The sequence below is a fragment of the Archocentrus centrarchus genome, chromosome 17 (genome assembly GCF_007364275.1).
Source record: "Archocentrus centrarchus isolate MPI-CPG fArcCen1 chromosome 17, fArcCen1, whole genome shotgun sequence".
Taxonomy (NCBI): Eukaryota; Metazoa; Chordata; class Actinopteri; order Cichliformes; family Cichlidae; genus Archocentrus; species Archocentrus centrarchus.
Window position 1 is genome coordinate 33,869,851 of NC_044362.1, and position 21,690 is coordinate 33,891,540.

The 21,690-nt window shown below is 45.2% G+C and overlaps 3 protein-coding genes across 4 annotated transcripts; 1 reads left to right on the forward strand and 2 right to left on the reverse strand.

The window, feature by feature from the left end:
• LOC115795879 (uncharacterized) lies at positions 1-2,324 on the forward strand. Its single transcript, XM_030752004.1, has 2 exons — positions 1-216; positions 1,538-2,324. Exons 1-2 carry the CDS (start codon positions 45-47, stop codon positions 2,014-2,016), a joined length of 651 nt encoding a protein of 216 aa, XP_030607864.1. The 5' UTR covers positions 1-44; the 3' UTR covers positions 2,017-2,324.
• A 4,093-nt stretch (positions 2,325-6,417) lies between these two features.
• LOC115795858 (zinc finger protein 239-like) lies at positions 6,418-11,391 on the reverse strand. 2 transcript variants are annotated; one of them, XM_030751981.1, is made up of 3 exons: positions 11,193-11,391; positions 8,784-9,119; positions 6,418-7,994 (listed from the first exon to the last, which is right to left on the reverse strand). In XM_030751981.1, the coding sequence occupies exons 1-3, from the start codon at positions 11,320-11,322 to the stop codon at positions 7,960-7,962; spliced, it is 501 nt and encodes a 166-aa protein (XP_030607841.1). In that variant the 5' UTR covers positions 11,323-11,391; the 3' UTR covers positions 6,418-7,959. The 2 variants fall into 2 exon arrangements, with proteins under 2 accessions (XP_030607841.1, XP_030607840.1); XM_030751980.1 differs by having other exon boundaries at positions 6,418-9,119.
• A 2,133-nt stretch (positions 11,392-13,524) lies between these two features.
• On the reverse strand, positions 13,525-21,167 carry LOC115795844 (zinc finger protein 501-like). The gene is made up of 2 exons (XM_030751961.1): positions 20,948-21,167; positions 13,525-16,898 (listed from the first exon to the last, which is right to left on the reverse strand). The coding sequence occupies exons 1-2, from the start codon at positions 21,114-21,116 to the stop codon at positions 15,766-15,768; spliced, it is 1,302 nt and encodes a 433-aa protein (XP_030607821.1). The 5' UTR covers positions 21,117-21,167; the 3' UTR covers positions 13,525-15,765.
• Positions 21,168-21,690: the final 523 nt, after the last annotated feature.

Genomic DNA, 21,690 nt, shown 5'->3' on the forward strand with positions numbered 1-21,690 from the left:
GAGCAGCTGGAGGACTTCTGTCGATCATTTCATTCACAGTAAAAATGTCCGCAGTCGAGTTTCTGATCAACTTTGTCAACGCGCGGCTTTCCGCCGCCGTGGACGAAATTTTCACGGTGTTTGAAAACACGATCGTCAGATACGAGCAGGACATCGCGCGGCAGCGGAGGCTGCTGGAGAGCTTCTGGAAGCCGGAGATCAAGCTCCGCAGGATCGGTAAGGAAGCTGCCTGAGCTCCCGGTTCCTTTAACTGGAGAATAAATAAAGAAAGGATCAGGCTGCGGCTTTAAAAGCAGAAAGTCTGCGTAGTTCCAGCAGCGGAGGCGCTGACGGGAGGCCCGGCTGCTCCCGGCGCTCAGCCCGCGGTAACGGCTGCTGACGGAGCCGCTGCTGGTGGTCAGGGGTGTCCGGGCCGCCTGGTGCATGTGCGTGTGTGGAGGCCGAGGACGGCACACGGTTAAAAATCATGAATTTTCTACCAATTTTACAGCAGTTTGGTTTGTTACAAATGCCAGAACTGCAGTTATGATACAGGATAAATCTAAGCTTTCTTAGCAAAATTATTATATAAATAAAGGTAGCATTAGTCATTTTATGTTTTTTTGTGTTTGGGCCACATGGTTTCAGATATTAGCAAATTTACAGGGTGGACGTTCAGAGGATCGGACTCTGGAGGAGATCTCAGACCGTGCTGAGCTCTGAGGAAGAAGCAGACTGCTTCCTGAACAGACAGGAAGCAGCTGACAGCTGATTTATGCACCTGCATTAATCCAATGCTGTAGATGTAACCTGACCTGGAAATGTCACCGTGGAGCCTGGATCTGCTGCAGGTTTCTTCCTGTTAAAGGGAGTTTTTCCTTCCCACCGTTGCCTCGTGCTTGCTCACAAGGGGCGTTTTGACTGTTGGGTTTTCTCTCTAATTATTGCATAGTTTTAGTGCCATGAGACAACTGTTGTGATTTGGCGCTATATAAATCTAATTGAATTGAAAGTGTAACTACACGTGGTGATTGGCCTGTTAGTGTCAGTGATTCCTGCCGTGCACGTCCAGCTTCTTTTTCAGAGATCGAGCACAGACGTCTAAATCAGTTCGGTCAGGTTTATGGTTTCTGTGTCCGCTAAGGTCTGCATGACGTAAATGTCACCATCAGACGGTGAGAGCGAGGGTGTGTGTGTGTGTGTGTGTGTGTGTGTGTGTGTGTGTGTGTGTGTGTGTGTGTGTGTGTGTGTGTGTGCCTGTTTTCTGTGATGGTGCACACTCGTCCACAGAGACGTTACATCACAGTCCACCGGCTGCCGCCTCAGCTGGCGGCCTTCGAGCAGACTTCAAGGACGTAAAACTGGAATGACTCCTCAGCCATCAGGTCTCCAGCTGTCTGAGTTCACAGCGCAGCATAATCAGAAATCAGTCATATTACACTTTCAGATTCATTTGCATACATGTTTGCCCTGCTGATGATTAACATTAGAACATGTATATTTTAGCTGTGATAATTATTTATTCACTGTTACTAACATGTGTCTTGTGTTGCTGCAGACCACCCACAGCTACGTGTCAGCACAGCAGAGAAAGTTCTTCCTACAAAGCAGCTCTGTAACCAGGAGAGGAACTCCAGTCTGGACCAGGAGGAACCAGGACCTCCCCAGGAAGAACACGAGGACCTGCTCACCAGTCAGGAAGAACCAGAGCTTCCACGGATTAAAGAACAGCAGGAACTCTTTAGCAGTCAGGAGGGAGCGCAGCTAGCACTGAAGCTTGAGACCTATAGCTTTATGGGAACTCCTATTTATCAGGACTGTAAAAAACAGGAACCAAACATGGACCAGCTCCTCTCTCACAGTTCCTCAAATCGGAGTCTGGAAGGACACAAGCATGTGGACTCAGGATCAGCTGCAAATGAAGACCGGAAACCACGGAAGAAACGCAGAAGGAATCAGAGTGACAGAAACTGTGAGGAAAACTGTCACATGTCAAAGAGCCGGCATCACGGTGGGAAAAAGGTCTGTAAAATGTGATGGCAGTAGAAAAATCCTTCATGAAAAAGACTCAAATGATGAAACCTCACAGGACCCACACAGACTGAAGCCACACGCGTGTGGATCGAAGTTTCAGGCTGGAAATTGTTGCTCCGCACAGGCGAGAAGTCGCGTTCATGCAAGAGCCGCACAAAAGTCACAGAAATAACACAAACGTGTCGTCCACGTGAGACAAAGGTGTGAACTAGGGCTGGACGATATATTAGGGGTGGGACTTAATTTCGATTAATTAATTACGGGGAAATTAACGCGTAAAAAATTTTAACGCATTTTAATCGCACTTTGCACCGTGGAACGTTTCTCAGAGTTCCAGGCATACAGATTATATCGACGCACAATGTCCAAATTAGGGGCCGCATCCTGCGAAGGACCCGGTCCACGTCTTTCGCAGCCCACGACCACCACAAAGGCCGGAAGTGAGCGGCTAGCCTTCATATCAGCTGCCGTCACCTCTGCGTAGCTCATGTCGCCTAGCAACCGTGAGTGCGAAGCACAGCTGTGTAAAAACAGCTGGTTAAACAGAGAACGAACTTTTTCTTCTTTTTTGTGGTTTGATTTTAAGTCTTTAATTCAAAATAAGCTGTTAAAACAAGCATAACACATTTCAACATCAAGGAATACAGCTGAGAGAATGATTAATTTCCATTATAACAAGTGAGACATTAATGTTGAATAAAACTATCCAGTTATGATGCTTAACTTTAATTTCAGGTGTTTGTTTATCACAGGAGCACTTCCACCCTTCATTGGTCTGTGTAGTAGACTGGTGGGAAAATAAACAACATTTTGAAGTTTAAGCTTATGTATATTGATTCATTCATCAACTAAACTTAAATTAATATTTCTCATGTCAAATATTGAAATGCGATTAATTTCGATTAATTAATTACAAAGCTTGTAATTAATTCGATTAATTTTTTTAATCGAGTCCCACCCCTAATATATATATATATATATATATAATTTATTTATTTATCTTTCCAAAAGGCATAAACAAAAAGGCCCTTCAAAGCTCCATGTTCCAAATGTCACACGGGCATTTTCATTAACATTCAGCTGTAGATGTTCATGAGAAATTCCTCAAAAATTAACTAACAAAAAGCCTAAATTTAGCAACAAAGTCACTAAGGTGGGAACGCTGCCCTGCTGTCACTTCCTGCATGATTAATGGGTGAAACTGGGAGAAGAGAAAGATGAACTGGTGGATCTGAGTATCGAGTACGCAATAGGAGACAATATTGTCTCATACTGCGTATGAAAATATATCCATATTTTTTACAAACTCCAGATATCGCCCAGCCCTACTGTGAACCTGTGTTCATGTTGGACCTGTGTGAGAGCCTGAGGCAGCTGAGAGGCTGTGCTTTGCAGAACCTACTGGAAAACATGGAAAACGATGGTGTGGAAACCCACTGAGATCTGCCTGCTGGAAAAGCTTCAGTAGATATTACAGTGTCTGTGGCGCTCTGTGACATGCTGAGGTCAGCTTCTGGGTCAAATCCCAACCATTCCTGCTTTATCACAGCTCCAGGATCAGTTTGTGGGCTGCTGCTCGTCCACCTGCTTCTTAAGGATTGGCCACACTAAAAATGTCCTCTAAGGTTCTTGTAGCTGACGTCACGGAGCGCTGCAGGTGAAGCGGGGTCGATGCTGTGAGCACCGACCCCGCATACATTTGATTTATTTGCAAATAAAAGTTTTAAAGTTTATAAGGTTCTGATTGTTCATGTTTATCACAGAAACATGTAAAACACTAAATTTGTGTCCTAACTGTAAATGCAAATGAGCGAACTGGAGCCCTGAAACGCTCACCTGAGGTCACCTGTGTGTTAAATGATGTCACTAATAACAGATTGTAAATATTTCATGGGTTTTTTTTTTTTTTTTAACAAATTCAACGAGTTAAAGAAACTCTACACTGTAAATAATAAACTCCATGAGAGGTTTGTTTGGGGGGTGTGTGTGTATTGAGGACTCTGTATTGAGTAATAGTGCATGCATTTCATGCTTTAACTGTGATTTTAGTTTTTATTAATTTTTAAATAAAAATTTCTCATGTTTTACATTGTGTTTGACCTCTTGACCCTGCACTGAGGAGGGGCAGGCATGCAGGGCCTCCCTGACAGAGGGGGGGGGCTGGGTTCTGTCTCAGTACCTCCAACACTGAGACCTGTGTGTTCAAACTGCTACATCTATCTGAACTGTGTGACCTGTGTATGACGAGTGGGCGGGGCTGAACGATGTAATGTGAGACTCTAAGGTTTTTGTATGTGAGGTCCGTCCTCTGTCCCTCTGCTGCATGCTCTGTACATTTTCTAAAGACCGCTCTGCCAGGAGACTCTTTATTAAATGCACTAAAACTTCCTGGCTTGTGGTTAAAGACAGGTTAACAGGTTAAAGAGGAAGAGGCGGAGCAATGCACCAGTCAGCAAGAGGAGCAGCTTGTCCTGAAGGAGGAGGTCGAGACCTTTATGGTGACGTCTTCTTAGGAGGGGAGCGACCACAGTGACCAAACACTGACCTGCTCACCCCTCACACGTCTCCTGAAACTGAGCGTCACAATCAGGAAGTGTGGAGTCAGGATCAGCTAAGAAGAGGCATCATGGCAGCACCGATGAGGGCGACTCCATCATGTCAGGGAGTCGCTGCAGTACTGACACAAGTAAAAACTGTGACCCACTAGCATTAGCAGCATTAGTGCTGACGTTTTTTTGTGGGTTTATTGGGGGCTGGCAAACCAACATAGAACTGCATTACCGCCACCTACTGGACTGGAGTGTGAATCACTCACGTATACACAAGCACACATTCTAAAAAGCTCTCCGTCGCTGCGATGGATTTCATTTAACACAGAGTGGATCATCTAGAGTTGCCACCTGTCTCGTAAAATACAGAACCCCGTATGTTACGGGACTCCGTGGAATACGGCTCCGTAACATGCCGTGTTCCGTACTTTACGGGACGGGTGGCAACTGTCGCTGACATGCATTTCCACGCCTCCACTGCTCTCTGTGTGTCTGTGTGTGTTGTGCTCGCTGAGAATTTCAGCTGCTATTTTTGTCTTTACTTCAGCTGTAGCTACCAGAACTGGTTTGCTAGCGAGCGCGGGCCATTAGCACTAGCGATGGTTCGGTACCGGAAGGCCCGCCCCCCAGGACAGAGGGGCTCCTTCAAAATATTTTTATACTTTAATTCCTTATTAGTGACTAAATATAGACCTGCAGTAGAAACGTATTTTCGAGAATGCTTGTGAATACAAAGCATTACACCATTACTCACACATGCGCCATGGCTCCCGCAGCCACTAGTTTTTCAAAACACTCATAGCAGGCAGCGGTTTTAACTGCGCAAGCGCAAAGAGGCGAAGCTGTGACGGTGAGCTCAAGTAGTGAAAAAGGAAACGTTTTTCCAGCGTCCAAAACAGCAGCTTTTTCTTTTAGTAACCACCATTAAATCTGTGAAACAGCTGGAGGTCCTTCATCAAGCACCTGATCAGCAAGTGTTAAGGTGAAGAAAAGAGAACTTTGTAGCTGCTCCATTCACCGCTGTTTGTTCACATGGCGAGAAACTGCAGTACGGAAGTTAAAATATGCAGATAAACTGTTAATAAAAAAAAGTATTTCTTATCCGATTACTCGATTAATCGCTGGAATAATCGATAGAATACTCGATTACTAAAATAATCGTTTTATGCAGCCCTACATAGATGTAACTCTGGGCTATGCCCAGCTGCGGTAATTCTCAACTAAAAACCAATAAACTGTAAAGAAAACAGGCAGGCTGACAAAAATGTGCAAATTTTATTTTGGTGATTCAGATGTGAAATAACACATGAAACCTCATACACTCATAACCTGTGGCTCTATTAGTGCCAAAAGATCCCTGGTCTGATTCTGAGACGATCTCTGAGGTCGCAGCAGGAAGGTTATCAGGTGTAAGAATCAAACGTGGAGCCGATCTCTTTGTTACTTACAGGCTCACACAAGCTGCTTTTCCACCGAAGGGGTTCCGGTGCCAGTATTTGAACCGTTCAGCGTTTTTTTCCACCGCGGAAGCACTCGGTGCTCAGCCGAAAAACGGGTTCAACTCCGGCCCCGCAAGCTAGCTGGTCTGGAACCAAGAACGCGTGACAAAAGCAGCAGAAGGGCGTGACTCTGCCGTCTCAACATCAAGTTTTCTACCATACTACATGTGTATTACAGGAGAAAAGTGAAGCGATGTTCACGGCTGTGAATTAGGTTGGGCTCTAAGGCTGAACTTGCTGCTTTGTATCAGTTCATATCACAGATAAAAGGACACAAAGTGCGTACTTGTCGTCTTGCTCTAATCGCTGTCTGTGTTTCCCTCTGTGCTGCACACAGATGCTGCAGTAGTTTGGTTTGGACCCTAAAACGTATTTGCGGCACAGAAAGGGGAGCGTGTTCTCCCACGTTTGTGCGCTTCGGCTTCGTGTCCAGATGAGGACCCGCCCACACTCATACGTAAAGGAGCAGTTCACAGAAACACGGTGGAAACACGGGCCTGTTCTTAAGGTTTTTGCCGGTTCTTTTGGGAATAGCACGGGTACCGGAACCCCAGCGGTGGAAAAGGGGTAACAGAGGTGGGATAAAATTTGGCCTGCTCCCATTTTCCTTCTGCGACAGCAGCAACATTCACTGCCCTGAAGCTCAAACAGTAAAAAGCTCTTCTTCATTTTTTTGACCTCTTTCACTCCCGTAGTGTAGCCACAGCTTTCTGCAGCCTTCTACTTCACATTCACTCAGCCTCATGATTCCCCTTGCTTCCCCAAGCATTATTGTCACAATACAACAAAGTTACACAGTTAGTGCCATCATTCATCCAGCTGATGCTCATAGTTTAAATTACTGAGTATTCAGCACTAAAATGATTCTTATTAGACGTGTGTTTAAAGCAGAGCCCGAACAGCACGTCCCAAAACACGGTCCACAGGAAGAGAAGGAAACCCACTCATGAAACTGTTCTCAAACACGGAGGAATGAAACAGGATGAAATGAGCTGAAAATCATTTAAGCTTCTTATTTACCTGAAGCACAGTGACAACATGTCAAGCATGTCACTCACAACAATAAAGCAAAAATATTTCCCAGCTCTGATCGGGTCTCAGCACGGCTCACTGAACCCATGACATCACACTTCCTCTTAGAAACATCCACGTTTCAGTGGGACCCGTTCACACACAAAACTGAACTCATTCATTACAGATTCACCACGTTTACGGTTTACTGGACACTGAGAAGTAAAACTGATTAGTGTGACTGATCCAGGTGCAGGTAACCCCGTCACACAGGCCGCTCGGCTTCACTCGTTCTTCCTCCAAGTGCTGCTTCACACACAAACCTGCAGGATTCTGACTCATCCAGGTAACATCAGGGTTAACTCGCGCTTTTCTTTTTACTGTAACCTATGCTGCGAACCAGCAGGTTAGGACCCAGATTAGAGCTCAATGACCAGTCAAGCCTCCAGCAAATAACTTTTTTTTTCTGTTGGCAGCAATCTCACAGCATTTGTATTGTTCTATAAATGTTCATATTTGATCAACCAATCAAATTAATTTCACTTCAATCTGCAGACCACACCTACATCAATGATTTTCTGCGGCATTCATCTCTCGTCCTTTTTACAACAGTTCTGCATTTTACTGGGATGTTTATGTTTATTTAATGCAATATCATCTCTGGAGTAGGGGGCATTCACAGGGACCATTCTCTGTGGAAGAGTCATGTGACCTGTGAAACACCCCTTAGATTGGTCAGATGCCGCCCCTTTTACATGAACCCTGAGTTAACTTGGAGAGCTTATCCTGATCACCAGGCTAAGTGAATCCAGATAACAGAAGATACCCTGGGTATGCTGAACTGGTTTTGTACCACAGGGCCCTGGACTGTGTGGGCCTGTGGGCTGTCAAACTGCCTCTCTAAATGAAGCTCTTCCCACATGTCTGGCAGGAATACCCCCCCTCCTGGCTGTGTAAATCCTCGTGTGGACGTACATATTACCACCATCGATGCAGCTTCTCCTGGATTTGTAAGAGCAGTGCTTCTATCGATTGTGAATCCTCATGTGGACGTTCAAACCGCCGCTCTGAGTGAAACTTTTGCCGCATACTTGACAGGAATAGTCCTTCTGGCCTGTGTGGATTTTCATGTGGCGCAGCAAATGGCCACTTTGCCTGAAGCTGTTTCCACACAGTTTGCAGGAGTACGGTTTCTCTCCCGTGTGAATGGCTGTGTGCCTTTTAAACGCGGACGCATCAGAGAACCTTCTCCCGCAGCTCTTACAGATGTGCGGCTTGTCGCCTGTGTGGATTCTGCTGTGGACAGTCAAATCACTACTCTGACAGAAAGTTTTCCCACATATTTTACAGGAATATGGCTTCTCGCCCGAGTGAATTAGTGCATGCCTTTTCAGCGCTGATGACTGAGAAAAGCTTTTCCCACAGGCGTTACAAAGGTATGGCTTCTCACCCGTGTGGATTCGCGTGTGAATCAACATTTTATCTCGAGCTCTGAAACCTCTCCCGCAGGTTTCACAAGAAAACGGTTTCTCCTCTGTGACGGCGCTTTGGTGATATTTCATTATGTACATCTGATAGAACTCTTTCTCGCAGGTGCTGCAGGCATACGGCTTGTCCGTGGAGGTTCTGTCATGGTTCCCATCCTCATGAAAGTCTTTCCCACAAATGTCACATTTACTGACAGCATCTATATTGTCACTGTTTCTGGGATGTCTCTTCTTTGGCTTCAGCGCTGCATCTCTAGTCGACCCTGAGGCTTCATTGATGCTTCCTTCCTGATCTTGGCTCTCAGTTTCAGGAGAGTCGGGAAAGAGGAGCTGGTCACTGCTCGATTCGGATTCACTGAGGTCACTTTCCTCATAAGCAGGAGTCACCATGAAGGTCTCAGTCTCCTCCTTTAGTACATGCTGCTCTCCCTCCTGACTGATGTACAGTTCTTCCTCTTCCTCTTTAATCTGTGGAGGTTCTGGGTCCTCCTGGTCCACACTGGAGTTCCTCTCCTGGTTACAGACCTCCTCTTCCTCACTCTCACTGGCATGTGGAAGGTCTGGAGAACAGACACATGAAAAAGGTTACTACTGTGATAATTACATTCTGTGGAATGTAACAAACTGCAGGGGGCAGTGTTTTTTTTTTTTTTTTAATCAGTGAGTCAAGTGTTCTGCCATCCTTTCAACTTTTAATATTTCTTTTAATCCTGCACCTCACAATGATTTGTCTTTTGCCCATTATGAATAAGACTGTTCTTAATCACTTACCTGCTTAAATAAAGGTGACACCCACTCACTGCACCACCTTGTGGTATAAATTGACATTACATAAAAGTACTGCACGGCCCCATTTTAAGCTGTTTGAATCTCTTTTATACCAAACAAAGATGTTTAGGAGATGAAGTCATAGTGATGGATTATTCACATCCTGTTGACAGACATAAATAATTTTGGTTTTAAACCATTTTTAAACACATGAATTTACAAAACATTTCTGATGTGTGTAGTTTAAATGATTTGTGCCATCAGACTTCATAGTCAAACTTGTTATATGGACAAAAGTATCAGGCCCCACCTGCTAATCTTTGAATTCAGGTGTTTCAGTCCCATCTTCACAGGTCACTGCAGTTCTCAGTCTGAAATTTTTCCTTCCTGGACATTCAACAATCAGCTGTAAGGAATATTACTGACACGTGGAAGCGTTTAAGAACCACAGCAGCTCAGCCACAAAGTGTCAGACCTTGTGCAGTTACAGAGCGAGAGCTGAGGAGCTCCAATGACTCAGTAACTGCTGCGCTCCAAACCTATTTCTTTAGGTTTTGTTAGGAAAATGGAAAATAGGTGCAGCGGTTTATTGAGACGTGCAAATATGCATGAAAATACAGTTTATAAGGTAAAAAACAGACTGTGGCCAACAGTCTGAGGTAACAGTTTCCTCCTATTTCTGCCCATGTTTTAAATTTTAAATGAACTGCAGCACCTAATGGTAACATCAAATGTGTTTTCATTGTTAATGCTTTTTAGTTTTCATCATTTAGTACAGCTGACAGCTTTTTGGTTTTTTTTTTTGGGGGGGGGGGGCTTTCACCCTCATGTAAACAGTTTCAGATCAATGAAAACTGAGCTTTTATATTACACAGAGGACTCGAGCTGCTCGGCAGTCCTGAGTCTTCGTCTCATGATGTGCTGAGTGATTTCAGCTGGTGAAAGGGCTGCACTGCAGGCAGGCCTGTTCAGCATCAGGACTCTGATTATGAAACCATGCTCCTGGAATAGATGCAGTATGTGGTCGTGCTGAAATATGCGAGGTCTCCTGTGAACCGGGCGTCTGGATGGGAGCAGATGTTGATCTAAAGCCTGCATACAGCTTTACACATTGATGGAGCCTATCCAGATGTGCCAGCTGCCAGTTCCACAGGCACTGATGGACCTCCATACCATCAGAGATGCAGGTGTTTGAACTGAGCACTGATAAAAAGCCGGATGTTCCCTCTCTTCAGTCTGGAGGATGTGGTGTCCATGTTTTCCAAAAAGAGGAATTTCAAACGTGGATTTGACTGACCTCAGAACAGCTTTCCACTTTGCCTCAGTCCATTTCAAATGAGCTTTGGCAGCATTCCTGGATCATGGCACTGCAAACCAGACGACGATGAATTCTGGATCTCTTCCTGAGCCCACGCAGTGATTTCCATGACAGCATCACGCCTGACCTGCTGCCAGTTAAGCTAATTAGTTACAAAATGTTCCTCCATCTGTTTCTTTTTAGTACCACCTCCTCTTTCAGGCTTTTGTTTCTCTGTCCCCACTTTTTTAGAAAAATGTTGCTGCCATTAAATTCAAAATGAGCTCATATTTGTCTTAAAATGGTGCATTTTCTAAGTTTAAACATCTGATATGTTCTCTGCGTCCTATTTCTGTTACATTGTACCCAGCGGCCCAGCTTTTCTGGGTTCGGGTTGCAGGAAACTCGCTGCTCGTTGTAGCTCCAGTTTCTAACCTGGGTACTGATCCTGGGTCAGCCAGCCTGCCCCTCCGCGGGTCCAGGCGGTGTTGAATTCTGAGTAACAGGAGATCCTGATGTTTCCTGTGAGAAACGCCTCCGTTAGCTTTACCTGCGCTGTGTTTCTTACCGATTCGATGTAACTTTATCTCCGGTTTCCAGCTGATGTCCAGCAGCTCCTCCCGGCAGTGGACGAAGATTTTCTCCACATCAGTCCGGCAGAGTTCATGAGCAGGAGGCAAACACTCAGCTGAGGCCATTCTGCCTTCAACCAGCGAGCAGCTAACGCTGCTAGCGCCTGTTTACTACCCCGAGTGTCACCCTGTCGGGTTCCGGCGGAAGACGCAGGTGTTAACTTCAGTTCCCCCCGTGTGCATGTTCGTATGGAGCTCGGCGATGAGTGCTGCTTTTAAAGGGCTCCGGCTCTGAAGTGAATTTCTCCTCAGCGAATAAAGAGTTTTAACCTTTGAACCGAACCAACCAGCTGCCGAGGGAATAATGGCCACAATAAATACACAAATAAGCAACGAAAAATATTTGCAAAGGTACAAGACTGTGTACGTTTAAAGTTGACGGAACTACTCATCCCATAATGCAATTCCCAAATTCCAGTGTGTGTGTGTGTGTGTGTGTGTGTGTGTGTGTGTGTGTGTGTGGTAAAGCATTAAACGGTGCAGTGCCTGCAGTCTCGCTGATTCACTGGAGTCCTGATGTTTCCAGAATATGATGTGATTTCATTTGTTTTTGTTCGTGTGTAACAGTTGTAGATTATTTTAAAGTTGCTCCGACTTTGATCCACTTGTAGAAAATTGTAAATAACTGTCAGATATTGAAAGTTTGAAGCGTTCTGGAAAAATGGGCCAAAGCACTCACAGGACATTTTCAGGCCTCTGTAGTTCAAATAAGCAGAAACGTCCATGATGAAGTCTAGGTGTTAAAAATGGTGTAAAAATGATTTCATTCTGTTGAAAGGTTAGGATTGTGGGTCGAGTTCCTCATCGTGAATAAAGTGAAATGGCTGATATAAACTGTGCTGTAATGAATACAAACCTGTAATCCCTTTTACCCATAATGCCAACAGGAATCAACAAGGACAGAAAGAGGCTCTGACTTTATTTAAGACAAATCAGTTAAAAAAATGTTACCTTAGGTTTTTAATAATGTTCACACAAAGTTACAAAAGAGCTAAAAAAAAAAAAAAAAAAGATTTTAATAACATTTAATGTTTGCCTGAATCACGACCCTCACAGCCCTGCAGCAGCAGCTATAGATGATTAACTGTAAAAGTGAAACATGAGTTGTGTTAAATGTTTAAACAATTTGTTCATTTCTGTAGTTCAGTGATTAGTTTTACTGCTGCAGCCAACACGTTTCAAAAGCTGCAGCTTTTACTTTGAATGCAAACTTTCTGTTTCCTGTTGGTGTGCTTTGTTCTGGTTTTGATGGATTCATGCAGATGGATGATCCAAAGAAATAAGAGACCCACAGACCCAGTGTTTCCTCCTTGTTTTATGTAGATCACCTAAATGTTTAAGCGTAACCTGAAAGTTTGCATCTGCACAAACAGAAGTCGTAGCAGCTGCTCCCTCCACACATCAGCTTCCACCTGCTTTTTAAACTCTTTGGTTTCAGACCCTGAATATCACACCGAACTTCTTACCTTCTGTGGTGGCTGGTAAACAGTGTTTTAGTGCTTTATCACAACCAATTTAAAGGAACATGAATCAGAAATCAAAACAATAAAAAAATATTGAAATAAGTTTTATTCTGTGTGTGAAGTTTGTTTAAACTATAATCCCAATTCCAAAAAAGTTAGAAGGATTATCATTAAAATCAAATGTTTGTTCTGAGGCTCATTGGCTCATGTTTCAATAAAGTTGGGACAGAAACAACAAAAAGGCTGGAAACGTAAAAACAAGCAGGTAAAAATCTCAGAGCTTCTCAGAAGCAAAGACGGGCCGAGGTTCATCAATCGGCGAAACACCGTCTGCAGACTGGAACTATTTCAGAATAACGCTACTCGGAGTAAAATTATTGAATATTTCATTACCTGCAGAACATAAAAATCTGCAGACTGAGGAAACGCCGCTCACTCTGACCGGAGTCATCAGCATGTTTGTGTGGAAGTCATCTGAGCGCGCTCAGAGCCTGAAGCAGATGAAGCTGAGCGCTGCGGTCCTGTTAGCCATCGCCATCGGCAGCTCCATCCTTCATCCCTCTGGACTCCTGTTCCCCAGACAACCACCTGTCCACCCTGCTGCCCTCTGGGAGGCGCTACAGGTCTAAGAAGGCCCGCATCGCCAAACAGTTTCTAATCAACGCACCATAAAAGAAGTGAACTCTCAAAATAACCGTGTGACAGCGGTCTAAATAAAACTGAGGACTGAAATAACCTCATAAACTGGTTACATTTTATCATCTGACCCAAATAAACGAGTCCAAATCAAATCAAAGTTTCTGTATGTTTATTTTTTAAAATATAAAAAGATGCAGTTTTATCAAATATGACACAATATATGAATTCAGTTGTTTATAAAGCTCATGAAAAAACACCTCAAACAGCTGATTACTGCTCAGATCTGTCACTTCCAGATGTTACTGTACAATAAACCTTTAATTATTTTAGACAGAAGAATCACTGCAAACAGGATGATTTCTATCCTGACAGCTTAAAATTAATGAGTTTTCAAAGTACTTCCTTAAAAAAAAATGTGGGGGTTACACTGATATTAATGATTATATTTATTAAACTAAGTAACACTGATGCTTCAGTTCTCAAACACAGAAGTGACTGAAAACCATTAAAACCTCTTTGAGTTCATGATGTTTGTGAGACGTCTCCACCACATCAGCTGCAGAATGTTCAATAAAAACTCCACTTTAAATAAATGAGGTCATTCTCTCATGGTTCAGGCTGTATTCAGTGTGATACACAACCACCTCACATCTTCACTGTGGAGGTCTGAAGGCACTTTAAGTCTGACAGCGCTGCTGGTTCTGAACAGACTCGTTTACCGGAGATGATCCGACAGCCCGGGTTTAGTGTCGGCTGACTAACACCAATAATAGGATGGTCCTGATTCTTGAATATTAAAAAAGATGGAAGTTTATGTGACTATTTTTGTCCTAAAATACACAATTTCTCTTGCTGGTACCTGGTACGATGTAATATGCTATTCCTGTCAGGAGGTGTGAGTAAAGCACCCAGAAGCTGTTTGCTGTCTGCGTGCTGCTCGCTGCCAGGCGTCAGATGTGCAGCGCTGTGAGATCTGCTGTAAATGCAGGAGAGACGTCACAAAGGTCGAGCGGATCTCCAGATAAATAAAAATGAGGTCCAGGAACAGCGAGAACATCCCGTCTGTCATAAACTGCTCAGTCAGCGGAGAGACGTCTGTGTGGGAGAAGTTTCTGCTTGAAATGCTGACTAACTAGAAAGTAACTCAATTATTCAGCTAAACAGATCTGATAGCTGGGAGCACCGTGCTGCAGTGGTTAGCACTCACAGACAGAAGGTTCTGGCTTTCCTGTAAGCTCACTCTCATCTCTCTGCCTCACAGGCTGGGACAGGCGCCCTGCATTCGATGGTACAGCAGAGGAGAGCTGAGACGAGGGTAAAAACATGAAGATTATTGATTCCAGCTGGTTCAGTGTTGCTAAACGTCCACCTACATGATGCAAGAACACAATCAATAACTGACTCCAGCAGGGCAAACGTCAAAGCTCAGCATCTGTGAGTCATGCAGACGCTCAGCGAGCGCAGAGGAAGGAGGAGGAGGATGAAGAGTGCAGATGTGCACCCAGAGCAGCTCACACTGCATCACTCAAGGCTGACAGGTGTTTTTACCTGGAGACACAACAAGCTGTGCCACCGAGTTTGGAAGAAAAAAGTCTGAATGGAGATTTTTATTTTTAACAGCTGCACTTCACTAACTAATGAGCCAGATGTTCCCTGATCACAACCAGCAGCTTCTAAACGTGGCATCACCGGAAAACACGACATGGACGACTCTGCAGCCCTGAACCAAACATTTGGTGGCTGTTAGCAGAGCCCAAGGACAGAGATGTTCTGACTTTGCTCTTCTGTGAGGACATTAAAATGCTTTGTGACAATGAAATTATCTGCTGTTCACAAAATGCTGAAAGAAAAATGATCCAAAGAAGCTTCAAAGAAGTTTTTAAAGTTTCTGTTTGTGACTTCCTGAAAGTCAAACTCAGAAATCAAGAGTAAAACCTCTGAATGTGACCCAGTGTTTCTGTTGGCTGCTGCACTGTTGTCTTTTGTACAAAGCCACTAAAAATAAAGTGTTTTTAACCCTTTAATAGCCTGCTTCTCCCAGCGTATTGCTGCTGACACGATTAGCCAAGCGCACTTTGCATTACCGTAATTACACAACAATTTGTCCCCTTGGAAATATTCAAATGGTTTCTGAGAGCTAACATAGGATTATTACAATAATTTCACTCACGCTGTTGCAGGGAGCGGTCCGTGGTAAATAAAGGTTACACTGGCTCGTTGCACCATCTTGTGGTACAAAGTGGTATTACATGAAAGTCCAGCCCAGCCTGATGTAAGCTGCAGTCGAGATCACTTCAGCAGAACACACAGTGGTTCTTTCTTCACCTTCTGATGATGGCCTCAGTGAAACTACAATGAGCACCTTCAGATTGGGCTTCCTGGATTATAATCTTTCCCCACAGGGGTTTCAGGACCCTGACGTCTCACCTGTGTGTGTTCCCATAGTGACTAGAAAGTTGTCGCCCCCCCCGGTGCCTTTACCACAGGACTTACACGCGTGCGCCGTCTCAGCTGCGTGGGTTCCCATGTGGTTTTTCAGCGTTGCTGCGTATTTAAACCGTTCCCCACACGTGTTGCAGTGGTAAGGCTTCTCGCCTGTGTGCGTTCTCATGTGAACGGTCAAATTACTGCTGCGACTGAAGCTTTTCCCACAGGTTTCACAGGAATACCACTTTTCCCCCGTGTGCGTTCTCATGTGAACAGTCAAATTCCCACTCTGAGTGAAGCTTTTCCCACAGATTTTGCAGGAGTACGGTTTCTCACCTGTGTGGATCGCTGCGTGTTTCTTAAATGCTGATAAGTTGGTAAATCTTTTCCCACAGGTGTTACAAAGGTACGGCTTCTCACCTGTGTGGGTTCTCATGTGAACCAGAAGAGTCGCACTGTGCCTGAAACTTTTCCCGCAGGTCTCGCAGGAATACGGCTTCTCGCCCGTGTGGATGGACGTGTGCCTTTTAAGTGCTGACAGGTCAGTGAATCTTTTCCCACAGGTGATACAAAGGTGTGACTTCTCACCCGTGTGATTTCTTTCGTGATATTTCATAAAATAAATCTGATAGAATCTTTTTCCACAAGTGCTGCAGGCGTACGGCTTCTCGCCCGTGTGGATTCTGTAATGTTTCTTCATTTGGAAATTATACTTAAAGGCTTTTCCACAAACGTCACATTTTACAGACTTTTTCCCTGCGTCACTTTTACTCTGACTCTCTGACATCACAGTCTTACCCGGACTGCTGTCACTTTGATGCAGCTCCTCTGGCTGCGGCTCTGGATTTCTCGGAGATCCTGAGTCCACACGCTTGTGCTGAGGTTCACTGAGGTCACTTTCATCATAAGTAAGAGTCACCATAATTGTATCGCTCTCCTCCTTCAGGACAAGCTGCTCTCCCTCCTGACCAGTGTAGAACTCCTCCTGTTCCTTCTTAACCTGCACAGGTTCTGCTTTCTCCTGGTCCAGACTGGAGGTCCCCTTCTGCTTACAGAGCGCCTCGTCAGCGAGAACCTTCTCTTCCTCCTTGCAGACATCTTGGTTTGGAAGGTCTGGAGGGACAAAAGGGAAAAAACTTAGTTAATATTGTGATGATGCAGTTAGGCTTGTGCTGATGGACGGTGATGACAGGGATCTGATTTCCCCAAAGATTCATTAAACATCATTATTATTCTGAGATTCATAACAGATTAAATCTGCGCAGCCTCAGCTTCATGCTGCTTCTCCACATGTGACCAACACCTACAAGCTCAGGCCCCCACAGGCACAAGTTTAAGCCCGGACTTCAGCTCGCGTTGCAGTTAGTGTGTGTGTGGAGGGACAGGAGCACAAACACAGAGTTAACAGAATTAAAGGACTAAACCGTGTGGAAAATGTATTTTCCCAAAGGAGCCACGGGAGAAGCTGGGACTGTTGTAGAGGCCACACCAATAAGCCGACCTCATTTCTGTTCAATATTAATTTTTTCAGTTTATAAAGTGCTACTGGTAAGAGTGGATGTTACAATTAGGTGATGGAAGATAAAACAGGCATAATTAAATAATTATGTCAATTATTTAATCAAAGTTTCCAAAACAATTGTGAACAAAAGGTGCACATCCCTGCAAACTTCAGAGACCTTTATTACTCTATTACTGCTGTGTTACTACTTTGGCTGTAGTTTAATGATGTGAGAGAAATGTATTGTGTTTTGGTCTTAGAGTCAGGTTCAATATGTGGGACAGGTGACAGGTGACCGTCACTGAGAGGATCTGTTCCTGGATTTGCTGAACTTCCTCACTGAGAATGTTGGTTGACATATGAACACAGAGATCCAAAGAGCATCTTCTCAGCAGGTCTCCTGTGAAGAACAGAAATCCAGCAGTGATACTGACCGACTGCAGGCAGCAAATCAAAAGTGCAACAAACTGTCAGTGATTCAGAGCTCTTGTCTTTCTAATCTTTCACCTCCTGATGAAAAATGCAAAATACCAAAATTCAGTTCTGGGTTCATTTCAGTCACTTTACTTTTTATCCGCTTGAAAAGTCATTTTTCCTGTCAGATTTCAGCCCATCGAGAGGAGCCAGTTGAGGTGGCTCAGGCATCTGACTAGGATGCCTCCTGGGCGCCTCTTGGGTGAGGTGTCCTACCCCTGGAGGAGGCCCCGGGGTAGAGACTATATCTCTTGGCTGGCCTGGGAGCGCCTTGGGGTCCCTCTGGATGAGCTGGTAGAGGTGGCTGGGAAGAGGGAAGTCTGGGCTTCTCTGCTTAGGCTGCTGCCCCCGCGACCTGGCCCCGGATAAGCGGAAGAAAATAAATGAATGGATGGATGGAGATTTCAGCCCATCCAAGCACCTACCTCCATGAACAAATCCCTCCCTGTTGAAGTCCCTTTCATTGAGCACACTGCTGCCAGCTCCTCTGTGATCCACGTACAAAGACGAGTTTCCCGGCTGTGTCCAGAGGATGAAAACACAAAACTGCTCGCTTCGTTTTTCAACTGGAGCTCCAGATTTCCTGCAGCGTCCTCGGTTCGCCTGGAGAGGCTCATTCTCAAATGGTCACAGCCAGAAGAGCTGAGGCTGTGCTGAAGAATAAAGATGATCACACCTGTTCAAACTCTGTGTCTGCATTTCCAGAGATGAGAGGAGGCTCCACATGTGCACAGTACTGTATATTAAGAGGATGTACTTAAATAAACGGCATAATAAAGTGTATGAAATGTATCATTCATCACCTGTCTGAGTTTCAGCCCTCACATCTCTGAAGCTTTGGTTAGCCTCAGTGATGGAACAGATGCAGGCAGCTGGAGAGATGATGGCCGAGCACTCCTTTGAAGCCCTCAGAAGCCCCCGCCTGGGGCACATGTGTAGCTGATGCTCTGTGAGATTAATTCTCTACAGACGAGTTTGTGCGGTGATAAAAAACAGGCATGTGGAAAATTCCTCCAGTCGGACCCGAGCGGACTCACAGAAAACGTCATCGAGGCTGAACGCGATGCAGGTCCCAAGAAAGAAAAGGCCCAGAATGCACTGCTGTACAGCTCATTCACGTTCAGTTTACATCCTATTATGATGCAGCTGAGCAGCAAAAGGAAGCACTTCTCTTCATTTATTCATTTTATTCCAGATGTTTTCTTTAGACAGCTGTGGTCAGCATGGATCAGCAGCTGTTCTCATTATATTTCTGAGTCTGTTTGAAGGACAAATGTTTAGTGTAGTGACACAAGAAACACACACAGAGCCTCTGATGGTGAAGTTCTTCATTTGGACCCTCACCTACTCAGAGGCTTCTGAAGCATTAGGGACGTAGATCGACCGGTAAATCGAGAGCTTCGCTTTCACGCTCAGCTCCCCCTTCACCACGACAGACCGGTGCAGCGTCCGCATCCCTGCAGAAGCAGCCCCGATCCGTCAGTCGATCTCCCGCTCCCTTCTTCTGTCACTCATGAATAAGACCCCGAGATACTTGAACTCCTCCACTTGGGGCAAGAACTCGTTCCTGAGCCGGAGAGGGCACTCCACCCTTTTCCAGCTGAGGACCATGGCCTCAGACTTAGAGGTGCCTATTCTCATGCCGGCCGCGTCACACTCGGCTGCGAACCATTCCAGTGTGAGCTGGAGGCCCCCCCCGATGAAGCCAACAGGACCACATTGTCCGCAAAGAGCAGAGACGAGACTCTGAGGGCTGAACTGCTCTGTTTAAAGCTCGGCCTCAGTGTGAACTGCTAAACAACAGGAAACATGTTGACTTTAAAGGCTCACACTGTGTTTGTGCACCAAGCAGGGTAAGAAACAGTTTGCACCTCTGTAGCTTCAGGCTGCAGCTCTCTCTGTGAGTGTGAGTGAACGACTCTGCGAGGTGGTTTAGAGCAGGTCAGTGCATTTAGTGCTTCTGGCCCCGTGTTAATTAATTACAGAGGATGACCTCTTGTAGTAATATTATAAATATTTAAATCCTGATGCATTGATGTCACTGTCACAGCATATTATATAACATTAAATAGTAATTTTTATTGTTTATGGTTACATACTGAGACTTCTGTTTGTTTACCATGAATAGCACGCTGAGCAGAAATATTCAGAGTTTATAGATGTGCTTGCTCAGACTGAAGGTGTCGCCACAGCACCACGGGTGTGGCTGTGTTGAGATTTGAAAGGTTTTACCACCCCTGGCACCACATTTGGGTTACAGCCACCACCGCCCAGTGTTTTAGTTTCAACATCGTAGGAGTGACATCGCATGATGTCGATCTCCTTCCTCCTCTAACCCAGATGTGCTCTGGTACTGTGCTATGTTAATGTGAAGCGGTACTAGAGCCCGACCGTATCAGCTGATATCTCAGTATCAGCATTCAGCATGGCTGATACCTGAAAATTTAAAAAGTAAATCAGAGGACGGTGTTCATAGTTTGTCCACCAGGGGTGGTCTGCAACTTCCCTGTTGGCAACACCTGATCTGAGCAGAGGGTAGACTAAAGGGGTCATCTATGATTTAATCTATAACTTACTCTAACAATAAAGTACAGTTAACTTTAAACTGCGTTGCTATAGTATCATAAATGACAAATACAAATATTTCAGATTCTTGTGTCTGAAAGAAAAAATATCGGCTGAGATATCAGAATCTTAAATCACCAAATATCGGCGTGGGCCGGGCTCTTATCGGTCCCCTGCAGGGCTGCCTGGGTCTTGGTTTCAGCACCAAACCCTCCTGTCACGGTGCAGCAGTGAGGCGATGATAACAGGCTTTAGCTGAAAGAAATCTCTGCTCAGGATTGTCCCGAACCGCCAGCAGCTGCTTTTCCTTCCTTAAACGCTCTTTGTTGCAGACTGGAGCCGGACTGGAGTCTGGCATTTCCCAGTAAAACCACAGCTGAACTCGTACTGGAATCATTAAACTGGAGTTTCTAACATTTTCCTATGGCTGTTTTATTTTTTTTTAATGGCAGATGTTAAAATATATATGAACATTTTAATTTGTGAAGAATCAGAAAAAATCAAAGTCACCGCATTCAGCAGCTCCGGGCTGGACCCTGTCTGTGGCGGCTAAGCTAACGGTGCCCTCCTCCTCCTCCTCCCGGAGAGACTCGGTGGATAGGAGGCCTGCTGTGTCACATACCTGCCGGGTCTGCCGTCCAGCTCACGGGCCTGTCCTGCGGTCCGTCCCGCTGTCTCCGGAGCTCCTCCTCGTACTGCAGGATGGTTTTTTCAAACACTCTGCAGATTTCCTCCGCGGCGGCGCTCAGACGCTCCGTCACAAACACCCGCAGATGCTGAACCGCAGACATCGTTTCTCCGGGAGCTCAAACGTTCCTCTGCGACACAACAACACCGTCCGCTGCCTGCCTCCAACGTCAGAACATCCGTAAAGTTAACGCTGCTTTCACCCCACTTCCGCCGGAAGCTGCTCTTATTGTCAACAATAAAACGGAAGCTTAATGCATTCACTTGACAAAAAAAAAAAAAAAAAAAGAAAGCAAATTATTATTTTTTAAGTGTCGGGATTTCTTCTTCTGGCTGCTCTCTTTAGGGGTCACCACGGTGCATCACCTGACTCCATCTCTGTCCTCAGCATCCTGCATGAAGCTCCTCGCAGGTCTTCCTCTTTTCCACCCTCCTGGCAGCTCCATCTCCACCCTCCCTCCAAACCATCCCAGCATCGCCTCTAACTTCAACTCTAAGCTGCTCCACCTCTACTCTGATATACTGTGCTGTCCATCCCGGGCTCTCCCAGCTCTCCTTCTGTCACAGGTCACCCTGACAATCGTCTCCACCCACTCCACCGACCTGCACTCTCTTCTTCACCTGTTTTGTGTACTGTTGGATGGTTGAACCGAGGTATTTAGACTCATCCACCTTCAT

Excerpts from the sequence above, each read along its gene's own strand:
- LOC115795879 (XM_030752004.1), top strand. The coding sequence starts at position 45 with ATGTCCGCAGTCGAGTTTCTGATCAACTTTGTCAACGCGCGGCTTTCC. Across the intron at positions 217-1,537 it reads GATCAAGCTCCGCAGGATCG|ACCACCCACAGCTACGTGTC; the intron begins GTAAGGAAGCTG and ends GTGTTGCTGCAG.
- LOC115795858 (XM_030751980.1), bottom strand. The coding sequence starts at position 11,322 with ATGGCCTCAGCTGAGTGTTTGCCTCCTGCTCATGAACTCTGCCGGACT. Across the intron at positions 9,120-11,192 it reads GATAAAGTTACATCGAATCG|ACCTTCCACATGCCAGTGAG; the intron begins GTAAGAAACACA and ends TCTGTTCTCCAG.
- LOC115795844 (XM_030751961.1), bottom strand. The coding sequence starts at position 21,116 with ATGTCTGCGGTTCAGCATCTGCGGGTGTTTGTGACGGAGCGTCTGAGC. Across the intron at positions 16,899-20,947 it reads CTGGACGGCAGACCCGGCAG|ACCTTCCAAACCAAGATGTC; the intron begins GTATGTGACACA and ends TTGTCCCTCCAG.